The sequence below is a fragment of the Ctenopharyngodon idella genome, chromosome 2, assembly GCF_019924925.1.
Source record: "Ctenopharyngodon idella isolate HZGC_01 chromosome 2, HZGC01, whole genome shotgun sequence".
Lineage (NCBI taxonomy): Eukaryota > Metazoa > Chordata > Actinopteri > Cypriniformes > Xenocyprididae > Ctenopharyngodon > Ctenopharyngodon idella.
Genome location: NC_067221.1, coordinates 9,941,576 through 9,957,286, shown reverse-complemented (window position 1 = coordinate 9,957,286; position 15,711 = coordinate 9,941,576). Strand labels below are relative to the sequence as shown.

General features: G+C 37.1%; 1 protein-coding gene across 7 annotated transcripts; it reads right to left on the bottom strand.

Annotated features, from left to right (window-relative positions):
- Nucleotides 1–15,591, bottom strand: ubtfl (upstream binding transcription factor, like). Of its 7 annotated transcripts, none has more exons than XM_051917372.1 (20): nucleotides 13,634–15,591; nucleotides 10,275–10,381; nucleotides 9,950–10,131; nucleotides 9,659–9,742; nucleotides 9,387–9,542; nucleotides 8,243–8,307; nucleotides 8,014–8,134; nucleotides 7,727–7,837; nucleotides 7,497–7,624; nucleotides 7,135–7,276; nucleotides 4,969–5,010; nucleotides 4,734–4,847; nucleotides 4,471–4,626; nucleotides 4,087–4,215; nucleotides 3,521–3,606; nucleotides 2,272–2,461; nucleotides 1,623–1,670; nucleotides 1,067–1,198; nucleotides 763–879; nucleotides 1–681 (listed from the first exon to the last, which is right to left on the bottom strand). In XM_051917372.1, exons 2-20 carry the CDS (start codon nucleotides 10,330–10,332, stop codon nucleotides 586–588), a joined length of 2,157 nt encoding a protein of 718 aa, XP_051773332.1. In that variant the 5' UTR covers nucleotides 10,333–10,381; nucleotides 13,634–15,591; the 3' UTR covers nucleotides 1–585. The 7 variants fall into 7 exon arrangements, with proteins under 7 accessions (XP_051773332.1, XP_051773349.1, XP_051773366.1 ...); XM_051917389.1 differs by having other exon boundaries at nucleotides 763–876; XM_051917406.1 differs by having other exon boundaries at nucleotides 1,133–1,198.
- Between the last annotated feature and the right edge of the window lie 120 nt (nucleotides 15,592–15,711).

Below are 15,711 nucleotides of genomic sequence, written 5' to 3'. Positions count from 1 at the left end.
TACAAGAGGAAAAAAGTGCATTTATTATGGAGGATCTGCAACAGAATGTTCTAAACAAGACTTGAGCAGCTCGTATAGCCCTCACAGCCCCAGCAACTAGCTGAGGCAAACAAATATAAACAGGAGAACAGGGGATTTCATCTCCATTTCAAAGTCTTTCATCCCTAACATCCACCTCCAAGCAACCCTGATACTTTCGAAACTTATAAAAGCTCAACCGGCTTAAATCGAACAAATTATTTTCAAGTTAAAATAAAACGAACAAAACAGCCAACACAGATTTTAATAACACACCTATATAAAGGCAATAAAAACTGATGCGATAACCACACATGTAACACAGCTCCGTTAAAAGAAAAAAACAACAACAAAAAAAGTTGTCTGATTGACTTTAAGTCTGTTGCATGGACGTGGTGATGGGGAGAGCTGTTGGCCCCCATCTTGTCTCTTGCCCTGTAAAGATAGGGAGCAAGATTACTGCATGCTGTGAGCTCACAGCTACTGAACCCCCTTCACTGTTTTCCGGGAGGGGTGTTGCTAGGGGGGCGTGTCCGGCACAGCCCCCTCTAAGAGGGGGTGGCCAGGTTAGTCTGAATCAGAGTCACTACTATCTTCTGACGATGAGCTGCTGGAGCCGTCCGACCGGTCATCGTCCTCATCATCCTCATCATCATCTTCATTCTGTGTATCATGCGTCAATGTTAGAACAAAAATGCAATAATAACAGCAGATTTTCTAGAATTTAACAAAAGGAAAATTAACCTCGTCATCTTCGTCATCATCATCACTATCAGTGCTGCCGGATGACTCATCATCTTCATCATCCGAGTCTGAAGTGTCCGTTTTTTCATCATCGTCATCAGAGTCCGACGTGTCCTGCTGGAATCCAAGAGTCACACATCTCTCAAACAGGCAGCTATACATGCATATACTTATATTTGCTTGTGTAAACACACACACACCATCAGCACAAATCAATTAGCAAACTTTAAGATGGCACCCTAAGACACTTCATACTGAGTCCACAGACTGTGTGGGCGAGTTGCCCAGAGAGAGCGGGCGTTACCTTGGCCCGGTACGCCATGGAACGCTTGCCCCCCCCAGGACCCACAGTCGCGGCTCTGGCACCTACCGCCTTCCCCTTGGTGACTCGGACTTTCGCCCCGGGACCTCGTGCTTTTGTCGTGCTTCGCCGTTTCTATGAGGGCAGAGAGAGGGTGGGGTGGGGGATGCAAGGACAGAGCAGCACAGGAAAAAAAAAAAAAAAAAAAAACACGTTCAAGCTTAAGCAATGATTAGTAGCCCTACAGTACAGCCCTAAGAACATTATCCATTCAAGTCATGTTAGTTTGAGTCAAGAGACGTATGCGATTCTGAATGGGGAGAAAGGAAATAATAAAGCCACATGTGATGGCAGGGACAGAAACAGCCTCTGTAAGTAAAGTCAATCAACTAAATGAACCAGAGTGCCTCATCTTGCCATGCAGTGCAGGGGGTATCGGTTTAGAGAAGAGTAAATCACAATCTCAGCTATATGTATGCTGTGTGAGAAGTAAATCTAATATACAGAGCTTTGCATTATAAAGAGTAGGTTACAGCTGCAAAAATGCACAATTACTTACCGTAGTGGAGAACTCTTTATAAACCGCACGCTCCTGAGGGGATAGTGACTAGGAAAAAAGCAAAAAAGATAGGGAAATAGGTCACTATAAATCTCCAAACTCACACTTTTATTTTTGTAATAAGGTAAAAGACACACAAAAGTGTCCATGTTAAAGAAAAGGAAAATCTTTTTAAAATGTAGGTTTAAAACACGTGCCAATTTCTTAAAATTGTACTGTTTGTATTTATATGAATAGTATTTAAATTTATTCATAAATATCATTTATGTTTTTTGCAGATTCACACTACATTTTACCTGAAAAATTAGCTTTGTTTTTCAAAAATTAAAAAGTGGGGAAGTCTTTGTTAAATTATAAAAAATAGAATAATAACAACAGAAAAAAAAACTACTTAAGGTTTTCTTTTCAATAATTTCATTTTCTTTTAATAATATTAATAAAATAATACATTTTACAATAAAATTCTTTTCAATAATTTTTTTTCATCATAGATGTGTATTTAAGTGACTGTATATATAAATTGTATTTTTAATGTATTTCTGAACTACTTAATATACAGTATATGACAATAAATTAGCAACATGCCATGGACCCAAATAATAAACAATGTGTATTTGAGTTGCAGAACTGAATGATTCAACAAACTTACCTTTACCCAAGCATCAAGCTCAGCTTTGTACTCTAGCTGTTGTTCCTCCACCTGTTTTTTATATTTGTCCTTCTGGCTCTGACTAAGCTTGTGCCATCTCTTGCCGATCTCAACCATGCGCTCCTTCAGGCTGAAGTGATTCAGCTCACCGTTAGTTAAAAGTTCCTGAGAGAACATTTGATATCCGCTCCTGAGGTCAGAAAGAAGAAGAAAAGTTTTGGTAACACTTTACTTTACAGTGTCCTTGTTATATATGTTATATGTACTTACTGTAGTAATAACAGTAAATTATGTAAGTAAATTAGTTAGTTCACCCAAAAATGAAAATTCTGTCATAAATTACTCACCTTTATGCCGTTCCAAACCCTTAAGACTTTCGTTCATCTTCGGAACACAAATGAAGATCTTTTTGATGAAATCTGAGAGATTTCTGTCCCTCCATTGACAGTCTACACAACTACCACTTTGATGCTTCAAAAAGTTCATAAAGAGATCATAAAACTAATCCATGTGAATCGAGCGGTTTAGTCCAAATTTTCTGAAGAGACTCGACCACTTTATATGATGAACAGGTTGAAGTTAGGCTTTTATTCATAAACATTCATCAACTCACACATCAGTTGTGGTAAACAGAAGCTCAAGCATGTTCGTTTGATGTGTACGAGAACCGAAGAGGTTCATTCCCATGTCACGCAGCACGTTTGAGCTTTCGCAAGAGGTTTGTTGTTGTGCGTCAAGTAGGTTTGGTTGAGCTTCTGTTTATGTTCGCTGATCAATGTTTATATGTGAATAAAAGCCTTAATTCAATCTGTTCATCATATAAAGCAATCGAGTCTCTTCATATGGATTCATATGGATTAGTTGTACAATCTCTTTATGAACTTTTTGAAGCATCAAAATGGTAGTCACGTAGTTGTCTATGGAGGGACAGAAAGCTCTCAGATTTCATCAAAAAGATCTTCATTTGTGTTCTGAAGATGAACGAAAGTCTTACGGGTTTGGAGCGACATGAGGGTGAGTAATTACTGACAGAATTTTAATTTTTAGGCGAAATAACCCTTTAATAACATGCAACTAAACCAACCAAAAACCATAAAAAAAGAACATGTTGTTGATTAATATTACTCAGTAGTTTAATGTATAATTACACTGTAACAAGGACACCTTAAAATAAAGTGTAATAAATAAAAAAAAATGTACAAGAAGGAAAGTCTCTCTGGAAGCAACAAGCTAAAAATGTGACACTTACACCGGAGGCTTTTTAGGCTCGCCATCAAATTTTGGTTTTCTTTGTCCCTGTCCTGACAGAACTGTCCTCATCTCTAACAGTTCTCTCTGCAGAATAAAAAAACAAGAAGAAATATGAGCAAAGAGACTTTTTCTATTGATCCTAAACGCAAAGACAAGGCATAAGACAAGTCTATGTTGAAATGCTCATGAAAACAGATGAGCAGGCTGATAAACCACTGCAAATATATATACATATATTATATATTATATATATATATATATACACACACATACACACACTCAAGTTAACACACATCGAGATGCCAGATTCATGAGAATATGCAAGAATAAGTAACAGAACACAATGCAATGATGTCAAGTCACGCTCATCAAACGAAAGTACAAGTTCCACCAAATTCAGCTGGAAACAGCACAAACTAAGCCTATACACATTGAGATACAAGTGCATCCATTGCAGACCCCTCCACCTCTATTCTAGAGAGGAGGAAAGTTAGGGGTGACCAACATTTTGACATTTCTTCAGCACAGGTGAGAAGACAGTGGTCAAAACGTCTGGTCACTGACCACGGTCCGGTACTGAACCTCGTATCGCTTCTGGTCCTCTGCAGCCTTCTTGATCCAAGGAATCTTCTCCTTCTTTTCCATGGCCTTCCAAGCAGCATCCATTGCATTCTGCGCTTTCTTCCGGTCATTCTGTGAAGAGCAACAGTTTAAGTTTATGGTTTCAAGGAAAAAATTGTTGTGGTTGCCAAAGTACTTGGCAAAAGCTGTGCAAAGCAAGCCAATTAGTACAGATATGCTTAATATGTGACGTGTGGTTTTAGACCAATTAGATTTTACTATGGGCGGAGCGGAAATTTTTAATACAACTTTTTGTGGTTAAAAACAAATCTTGCTTTAGCATTCTCAGCAAGGGGTCTTATGAAAAATCATTAATGTTGCTCTTACTCTGTATTTAGCCAGATAGTCTCCTATCACGCTCTGCTGCCACATCTCCTCTGGAGTCTTCGGCGTTTCAGGAAGCCGTGTTTTCTTCTTACCATCTCGTTTCTCTTTTGAAAGGGCATGCCCCCACTGATCCAGCTCAGGGTCACGACACCGTTCCTATGGCACAACAAGAAGAAACCACTACTCATTCTGATTCAGACAGCATTCCACAAGAGCATACCAGCAGGCATGTATATAAACAAGGACATCTTGCACATGCCCACCTTCGCAGATGGGGATTTGGCCCTCAGGGGGCTGCCTGCACCCGCTATGCTCAGTTTGGTGCCTCCCATCTTCTCCTCTCCCATCACACGCTCCCTCTCCTCATCTGGGAGACTCTGCAGAGAGATGGCGTTTGAGACAAAGTGTCAAAATAAGCAGAGCCTCCCTTTAAAGGCAGAATCAAGAATTCAACAGTATCTGTTTTAAGAGTATGAATTTGTGGTGCCTTGTACTTACCTCAATAAACCTCTGAAGGTCAATCTCATACTGTTTCTTTTTCTGATGAGACACATAAACATTGTAATCTTTAGTTATGGCTAAGCCAGTGTTAATGTAACAACTGTGTTATCAAGAATTGTTATAATAATCAGATATTTATTATTATTCTTATTAACCATGCCTGCTTTGCCAATTAACTGAAATGTTGAAATGTCCCCCTTTGTCAGTTCCAAAATATACTGATAGTTATGTCATTTTTTTTTGTTAATTTTCAGTTAAGTTTCTTTTTTAAGAAATAGTACTTTTATTCAACAAGGATGTATTAAATTGATCAAAAGTTACAGTAAAGAAATGTATAATGTTACAAAAAGATTTATATTTCAAATAAATGCTTTCTGCTCATCAAACAATCCTGAAAAAGTTGTATCACTGTTTCCACAAAAATATTCAGCATAAAATGAAATGTTTCTTGAGCACCCAATCAACATATTAGAATGATTTCTGAAGGATCATGTGACACTAAAGACTGGAGTAATGATGCTGAAAATTCAGCTTTGCCATCACAGGAATAAATTATATTTTACAATATATTAAAATAGAAAACAGTTCTTTTAAATTGTAATATTTAACAATATTACTGTTTTATTGTGTTTTTGATCAAATAAATGCAGCCTTTTTAGGGTTACTGTTATTTGATATTAAATTTTAAGGCATCTCTAAGGATACTGATTTTTAGAAGGCAGATTGAGATGGTGAACGGGAACATGGTTTGTGTAACATTAGCAACACATTATTAGCTGTTTGATAACATAGTCAAGCAAAAGGCTAATCATATTAATTACAGAGCAATGCATAAAACGCATTACCATTCTGATACATCAACTTTGTAGGCAAGCCTGTATAATTCACTCTTCCAGTTTACTACAGTAAAGTTGACTGAGTGGATCTCTGAGTGGAGGTGGGGCTAATTTGCATATTCATGGTTCATTGACGAATAAGGCTTTTAAAAGTGTTAAAAAAAAATTAAAAAAAATAAAAAACATAATGGAGATATAATTAATTTTGAAGTTTTATTAAGTGTTAACAATGAGATTATGTGGTTTTTATAATCAATTAGCACTGCTTTTGTCATTTTTTACAAGATGGACAAAATTTGTCACCAAAAGAGTCATTCGGTTTAAACAAAATTTCAGTTTTACCGAATGACACTTTTGGTTGTACTAAATGACAATATTTTCAAACAATGCTATCAGCCTGATATCTAGCTAGCTAGCAAGTTAGCTTGATAGCTAGCTAGCAAAGGACAATCAAACATTTTATATTTTGTACAAGTTTTTAAAAAATTACAACATTTTCCATGTTTTATAGCGGTTGTACCAAATGACCTGATGTTTCGTGACATGCGTATGAGCAAGTTTTGAGATTTTTTTGAATTTTTAAAATAGTTAAGAGAGAGTTAGTTACTTTGCTTTATGACCATGTGGTCCTTTGCAGGTGTCTGAATGATGTCACATCCTGTCACATGATATTGATCGCATGACTTGATCCAAAATGGTCCCTTTATATTGGTTACTCCGAATGACATCAATGAAATTCATTTTTCCGGACATTCTTTCTTATTACAAAGCAACGACTTCTACACATAATTTTAATACCATTTTGCAATATGTTGATATATGATGTTATAAAATCATGCCACTATAAAAAATATATACTTTTATTACATTTTAAGATATTTTAATCACAAATGAAATGGCTGTATTGGCCTTTGGACAGTTAAACCGAATGACCTTTTGACACTTCAAAATACATTTATATGTAGCAAAATATAATTAAAACCTTTTGGATTCAATAAAAGAGATCTAGTTGTACTACCTTACATACTTTGGATGTTATATCTTTTATTATTATTATTATTATTATTATTATTAAGGCCTTTGAACATAAAAAATACGCATTACGCCATTGACCCATATACTAAATGAAGCAGATTTATATTCAAGATATTTTAAGGCATGAAGAGATTTTTTTACAGGAAAAAACGTTTGAATATGTCATTTTGGTGATCAAAGATGAGTTAAGCGATAAAACTATTGTCTACAGGGGGACTTTATTATTTTCTTCTTTTTTGGGGGTTTTAAACAATTGAGAGTGGATGGGACAATTGAATGGGACAATTGAGACCTGTTCGCATCGTTTCTGGAACATGTCCTTCTCTTTCTGGGTCATCATCTTCCACTGCTTACTGCATAGCACCATTCGCTCTGTGCTTGGCACGTCCTTCATGTTTACCATTAGTTCAGCACAATACAGAGAATAGCCATTTCTGCAGAACAGAACCATAAAAATATACTTAAAAAACTGCATACATATGACAAATACTGCAAATATATAGACAAGAACCACTAGCTGATTTCAAAACGGTCAACAACACCCTTTCTAAGAGCAGCATATCTTGGTAAGATAAGTCTGCATAAGCCATGCAAAACAACTAAATTAAGAGATTCCTGAGAAAACCAAATGTTACTTAGCAGTTTAAAACATACGGTGGTGGTTTGGTTGGCCGGCCATCAAACTTGTCCTTGAGCTGTCGTTCAGCCTTGGTCAAAACAGACTTGACATGCTCCTCAGAGTTTGCATCTGGATGAGCTTCAAAATACACTCTCATGCTGTCCTGTATTAGGAAGTAATATTTCACAAACTTCACAATTTACTTTATCCCTCTAATCAAGAAAGACTTCATCATCTGAGCCTCAGTGAGAACACAAAGACATACCTCGTAGTGTTTCTGCAGCTCTAGAGCTTTGCTGATCCATTTCAGCCTTTTTTTGTCTGGTAACTGGGACCACTGTCTACGTAATGCTTCCTTAAGCTCCTTCTGGCTTACCTACAAGAATCAAACATGGAAAAGTGAGTGTAGGTCCATCCATAAACAGTTGAATATGATGAAATGCACTCAAAAATAAGTCATAAGCTGGACTTTCAGTAACTCAGTTTGTACTTGAGTTGCTATACCAAGACTATATGACCACTAGGGTCTTTTCCCCTGCCAAATTCTGTTACCTCTGGGTGAACTTTCATGTAGGTCTTCTTCTCATGGTTGTACCATAACTGCTGAGGGGTCTTGGGCTTCTCTGGGTGATCTGACTTCTTTCTCTCCTCTATTAAATCTGGGTGGTCCTCCCTAAAAACAATAGAAGCGCCTCACTGAATCACCGGTAAAAAAAAACAAAAAAACACTGACATGCTTGTGTAAGGTACTTTTGTGCGGAGGATTTGTGTGGACACTAACTTGAATCGTGCCATGTTCTTCTCAAAAGACTCTTTCTCTCTCTGGAACTCTTGAATGTACTTGAGCTGACAAAAGTAACAGTGCAAATATCAAAAACAAGAATGAAATTCTATAAATACCAGCACTTCACATACTTTAAATACCAAAGCAGCACTGGACTTTTATAATGAACATCAACAATTTAGGTTAAAATTTATGGGAATGTACAAAATAAAGTATATATTACCATTATGTTATCATTTCAGTTACATTTTTCACTAGTATTAAAGGGTTAATTCACCCAATAACCCTCATGTCGTTCCACACCCTTAAGACTTTCGTTCAACTTCGGAACACAAATTAAGATATTTTTGATAAAATACTTGACTTTTGGCAAACTGCCAAAGTCACGTGATTTCAGTAAACAAGGCTTCGTTACATCGTAAGTGTTTTGAAACGTTTTGAAATTTCAATGGTTCACGTGAATATGTAAATATGTCTTTAGTAACTTTCTGGGTTAATTATCTTGCTGTCAATGGAGGCCTCACTGAGCCATCGGATTTCATCAAAAATATCTTCATTTGTTTTCCGAAGATGAACGAAAATCTTACGGGTGTGGAACGACATTTTTGGGTGAACTAACCCTTTAATCATCTTTTTTCCATTTAAATAGTCCTGCAGTGACAATTTTTTAAGTAAAAATATTCTCAACTGATGTAAAATTATAAAAATGTTCTTTTAGTATTATTTATATATTGTTATAGTATTTATTAAAATTTTTATATTTTTTAGTCTTCATTTTATTTCTATGTAGCTTTAATCAATTTTATTTCAGTTTTAGCTAAAAATTTGTAATTTTAGTTCTTCAACTTGTTTATTACAAATAGTATTTCTATTTTTTTTATTTAAGTTTAATTTATTCATCTAATATATTTATATTTTAATACAGTTCATCTTTGCTGCAATTACCAAAACCAATTTTTAATAGTTTTAGTTTTATTTAACAACATCACTGAGTTGCATGCATAATAATTAGAAAAGAATGAACAAAATACAGTCTTCAAAAAAAAAAAAACATAGTTAAAAGTTTCAAGTATAGCATGTCACACTGAAGGACAAGTAAACTTCCCAAAGTATTTAATGTCAACTACCCACAAAAACTAACCTTTTTCTTTTCAGGAAGCTCTTTGTACTTTTTGGACAGAATCTTGGTGAGATCCAAGTTGCTCATCTCAGGGTGGATTTTTGCATACTTGGCTCGCTTCTCCATAAAGAAGCGAAAGTAGGGAGTGAGGGGTTTCTTTGGGAAGTCTGGATGTGTCTAAATGGAGTTAAACACAAACACACTCTATTAGTTGACAACACATCAGGGTAAAACATGAAATTTACTTAGGATAAAAGAGATATCAAGAACTATTGATATCTTAGCATTCTCACCTTCAATTTTTTCCCCTTGTAAGGGTTCTTTACATATTCAATAGCATCCACAATGAGCTCTGTCATCGTTCTGTATTTACGCACCTAGTGTGGGAAAATTATTATACAACTCCATTTGATTCAAGACAAATAAACATTTTAATGTTCTGCTTATTATTGTGCCAGCAAAGTTCAAAGTAAAATAATCTTTACATGGACAATCTAAACACAAAGTCTTTCACATAAACGCCTATCAGTGTTATTTGGGAAAACAGGCACATTGTTGCTTTAGCTCACTGGAATTTGGCTCACCTCTGTGGAAACTTTCTGCCATTTCTGCTTACACATGTCTCCCGTGAAACCCCCAAACCCCACCTTCTCCCAGTCAAAATGAGATTCTGTGGTTTTATACTTCATTGTGTCTCCATCGGGTAGCAGACTGCGTATCCTCTCCAGCAATGTCAGACAGTCCTCTTTGCTCCATGTATCTGCATCTAACAAAAACAGTGCACACCAAAGCACTGAGCATGTTGAATGGCCAAAACCAAAGGGTTTTTTTTTTTTAATGCTGACAAAGACAGTGTAATTGTTGTGTGTCTGTGTGTATATGTCCTTTATTGACAGCATGTGAGCATACTTGATTCAATTTTGATTCGTCCTGTCTGGGTGCCAGACACACTGGTGCTGCCATTCATGATGACAGAATTCACCAAGCACCACCTTGACACTTCACTGGCCAAGTGGCTGCATAGAGAGAGCAAGACAATTCAAAGTTAGAATGTGAATATGGCAAACCTCTTCAACATTTATTCATTTATACTAACACTTATTCAATTACTACTAGTAATTTAATAGTAACATTCATTAGATACTACTAGTGCTTATTCCTTTGCACTATATTGCAATATCTAATAAAGTTGTTTATTACATATTATTATATTGTATATTAGTACATACTTTGTTCTGCTGTTCACGAAGGAAGATATTCATAAGAATGTTTGTAATCAAGCAGATCTCGCCCACCATTGACTACCATAGTAGGAAAAAATAAATAAATATCATGGTAGTCAATGGGGGGCGAGATCTGTTTGATTACAAACATTCTTCCGAATATCCTTCTTTCGTGAACAGCAGAACAAAGAAATTCATAGGTTTGGAACAACTTGAGGCTGAGTAAATGACAAAATTTTCATTTTTGGGTGAACTATCAAATACAGATGCTAGTTAGTTTTAAAGGAACACTCCACTTTTTTTGAAAATAGGCTCATTTTCCAACTACCCTAGAGTTAAACAGTTGAGTTTTGCCGTTTTCGAATCCATTCAGCCGACCACCGGGTCTGGCGGTACCACTTTTAGCATAGCTTAGCATAGTTCATTGAATCTGATTAGACCGTTAGCATCTCGCTCAAAAATGACCAGTTTCGATATTTTTCCTATTTAAAACTTGACTCTTCTGTAGTTACATCGTGTACTAAGACAGACGGAAAATTAAAAGTTTTGATTTTCTAGGCCGATATGGCTAGGAACTATACTCTCATTCCGGCATAATAATCAAGGAACTTTGCTGCCATACCATGGGTGCAGCAGGCGCAATGATATTACGCAGCGCCTGTGACCCCCTGCTTGCACAGGGAGCGTGCCTTGCAACCATGGAGACATTTGTGAGAGACGCTGCGCAATATCATGGATTCGAAAACAGTAAAACTCAGCTGTTTAACTCTAGGGGAGTTGGAAAATTAGCCTATTTTCAAAAAAAGTGGAGTGTTCCTTTAAGGAATAAATGTTAAAAAAGCTTGCCATAATGGCAATAAGCAAAATTAGTTATCATAAACTCATATCATAAAATAAAGACATCAGTCTGGACAGAGCAGTGTAACTTTAGTATTATTTCTATAGTATTATAGTGTTTGTTAATATTGTGAAGTAGCTTTTATTTTTATACTTTCAGTTTTAGTATGTGCATTTGAATGTATTAGTTATTTTTATCTACATAGCGTTAATTTAGTAGTTTTAGTAATTGTAGAACTTCAGAAAACTTATTTCAGTTAACAACCATGTCAGCATGTTTTTTAGGTCTATATAACATTTATATTTTATTTTATTTAAATGACCGGAAACTATTTTTAATTGTTTAACAATAACAACATAAAATGTAATGAAGGAGGATTTACAATTAATGTATTTAACAAATGGTTCGATTTTACTGTTTTTATTATTATTTTGTGGATGTGATACGATTTATGAAATGTACTGGATGTCATCACTGCCACCCAGAGGAACATGTGCCCATGCCCCGCCTCTGGACCACCTCGACACGGGCGCGTCATTACGCCGTGGCCATACCAGTGCACCAGCGGCGGCGAACGGCGAGAAACCATGACAGGATGCTATGATCGCACATTTCCAACGCCTTTACGTGATCAAGCCATGATTTTCATCTTGGTTCACCTAGAGCGACCGGCTAAATAAAACATCCAGGAAGGACCTATCCGAACTATCCGGGTTTCCTGCCCGATTCGAGCCATGATTTGGAGATGCGCGAGAAACGCACGTACATGGTGTCGGGGGTCATCTTGGCAAGCAATGGCAGGAAAGACTTTCCCTTTGGATTATGTAACCGCGACCAGCGAGACGCGAGGACGAACACGACCCTTGCTTGAGCGCATCAGTGTCTGCGGAAGTCTCGGTCTCTCCTCCCGTTCTCCGCGAGCGCTCACTATTTACATGCTGCCAGTACAGCACATTCATAGGCGAGTACTTCACTGTGCATAAATACATTACGGGCTATTTCATTTTCTGATCTGTAAGAGATGTGACATACGATTCAACACATATAGGGTTTGCTTCAGCATCTATTTAAATGTTGAACTGCTTTTATATATTCTTTATATATGTAATTCGTGAATATTTCAACTTCAATAACAACGAACAAACTTTAAGTCCAGTGTTACACTGGCATTCGGTATTATGTTGAGGACAGGCTCGCATGAATACTTTTATATGCTATGCCAGTATCACAATACTTACGTTATGTTATGTTTATGGTATGTTATGTCACGTCGTTTAGCTCGCAACATTCCCGAGAAGTGTCACTGAGGCATCTCGCACGTGCCCGCGTCTCTCTCGAGCTGTGGCGTCGCTGCGCGCCCGCACGAGGCGCCGGTTTCCCGGTTAGTGTCATCCCCGCCCGCGCGCAAGGTCAACTGAGCCAAAAAAGCTAAAAACACGAATTTTTTCTTTTTTTTCTGCATTGTTCGAGTCTTTCTATCAACAATAATTTTTTTTAGCCGTGTTATGTTCAAGAAGTATTGCGCTAATCACTTCTGACAGAAAGTATAACAAAGTAAACTGTCCAAAAATACATTTGAGTTTTATTAAAACTACGGTCAATAACAAAGTGTACGCCTATTTACTTTAATAATTCGTGTGAAGACCACGATAACTGATTAAATAAATGAGTGTAAAATGCGTTTCCTGTAGTCCACCGACCGTTAGTCTGTTTGCATCCCCGGTAATGGCGTCTTTATTCCGGCAGGAGTCACCACGCAGCTTCCGCTGGCACGAATGCCTCAGCTAGCGAGCGAGCTACTGGCGAAAGTACGACGAATATCGCTTACGCCGATTAAAAATGCGAATCGATGTCTTTATATAAGCATATCAGTTGCATCCTTACTGAAAATTCAGATGTAGATACATGCAGATTTTGGTTTTTTTGCAGGGATTGTGACAATATCATAAAATGCATTATTTCACTATAAAATCAATTTTGTCATGAATAAAATACTTAAATGTTTAATTCTGGTCACATATTAAATATCAGTTGAATGATACAATGTTTCGGTGAATCGGAATTAAAAATAGAGGTATGAGCGGGCGCTTGTGCCTTCTCTCGCCCCAGAGCCCTCACTGCAGAGCCGCCATGAATGTTACAAAGACTCGGGGACGAGCAAATTGAAAAACGTTCGAAACGGGCTCAAAAACTATCAAATCACTTACCTTTTTCAATATTCCGTCACGGATGTGCTTATGGATTAACGATGTGTTCGTGTTAAACGGTTTTATTGTATTTAAGTATCTGTTTTTTAGCCGTAAACCCCGGGGAGTCAGGTCGAAACGAATCCGACAAAAGGAGCGTCTGGTTCGGTATGAAACTCCGCCCAGCGCCGCAGGGGGAGGAACTCCGAGGGAAAACATGCGAGGAAAAAAAAGGCGGAGGCTAAAACTTAAAAATAATATTTATTTTTAACATTATAATACATTTCTAAATGATATTAATTAAATGTTTATGTGTTTTTCAACATTTTAAAGCGCTACATACTTAAGCTTTAAACTCGCAAAAACCAAAGTAGTGATTTTCCGTACACGCATCTAACAGTTATAAACTACGTTAATATTAGTTCACAATTGCTATATTAGCCTTCTTTTTATGTCTGGCCATTTAACAGGACAAAAATATCTACTGGTTCCCATGTAAAAGAGCAGGACTCTTTGCCAACCCTGCAACTACTTCAAGAGCTAAACCGATTAGATTGGGTGCCCCCATTCATTCTGCTGCCGGGGAGACTCAAACGGCCTCCGCGCTCAAGAAATCTCGTCTCTGCAGCCCAAAAAACACTCGGTTCTAATTAGTGTGTTGAGTTTATCTCCAATTTGACGTTAAACTGATGTGTTGGCAGGGACGATGTAGACTGTTGGCTGCTTTTGCTTATAGTTCCCATCGTTTGAATCACTGTCACAGAGGCACCGATTCCCCTCAGCTTTAGTAAAAGTGCCATTGACTGTATCTCGCTCTCTCATGCTCTCTGATTGTACACAATCGTCACGAGATTTCTTTATGTGAAACTGACCAATGGCACGAGGAAAGGAGGAGACAGCTGTGACTGACTCAACCCCCTCAGTTTGACCGGGCCTGAGAGAGATGCTTCACAGAGATCATTGGAGTGACCAAGAAAACAAGTCCATCATTGATTACTATGATTGCTTATTTATTCAGCATTTTGGCACATGTCAATGTGGTATGTATTGAGCTAGATGTAATGAACAGTGAGTGATCCAAGAATATTAATGTATGTGGTCATATCTAAATTTTCTCAGGATACCCACAGTCATGGAAACCAGGGATATTAAAAGGAAAATCTGAATTAAAGGTGCAGTGTGTAATTTTTAGCGGCATCTAGCGGTGAGGTTGCGAGTTGCAATATAGAGAAGCTACGGTGGCCAACATAGGACAAACATGGCGTCGTGTGATACAGCAGAGTAGCAAGTCAAGCAAACGTGCTCTGTAGAGCAATTTGTCCATTTAGGGCTACTGTATAAACATGCCGACACAAAATGGCGACTTAACTTGTGAGGGGACCCGCAGTGTATGCAGATAGAAATGGCTCATTCTAAGGTAATAAAAACATAACGGTTCATTATGTGAGGTCTTTATACACCACTGAAAACATAGTTATGTATATCATATTGCATTTCTGTCAATAGATCGTCCTAAGATTTACACCTTTAAAATTAACCAAATTTTATAAGCCATGGAACAATGTATGCATGTAAGAATGTCATTCAGAGTGACTCACCTCATGTTTATGTAAACTGTTTGTTTAGATGATTTATTTGAGAATTACCATGTTTTGTGCTTACAGACATCTTGTTGCTACCATAAGTGGCCATTAGATGGCAGCAGAGGTGCATTAATATAGTGAACGGCCGTTCATCATGGCAACAAATCACTGTTACACTACAACATATGTATTATAAAGTTTTCCACTTCATATCTAGCACATATGACTAAATGGTGTTTTCTTGTCAGTTTGTCTTGCTTCAGGTTACACTGAGTTGTAAAATAGCATGCTAGCATAGTACAGAGAACATAAATATTGCACTTGATAGAGTATATGTGGAGAAAGTTTAGTGACATCAGTGGCTGATCTTTTTGGTTGTTTTTAAAATTTAAGGATTACTTGAGATAATATTGTAGTGGTATTACCATTTGAAATGAACTTATCTAACAATTATAAAACATTATAGCACTTCAAGATATACCAACACAATCTTGCGCAATTTGCTTTGTGTGTGTT

Bases quoted from the DNA above. Each gene is read 5' to 3' on its own strand.
- ubtfl (XM_051917372.1), bottom strand. From the start codon at position 10,332: ATGAATGGCAGCACCAGTGTGTCTGGCACCCAGACAGGACGAATCAAA. The intron at 1,199-1,622 runs GTAAGTAATTGT...CTGCCCTCATAG, and splicing joins ATAAAGAGTTCTCCACTACG to AAACGGCGAAGCACGACAAA. The intron at 682-762 runs GTTAATTTTCCT...CATGATACACAG, and splicing joins ATGATGACGAAGATGACGAG to AATGAAGATGATGATGAGGA.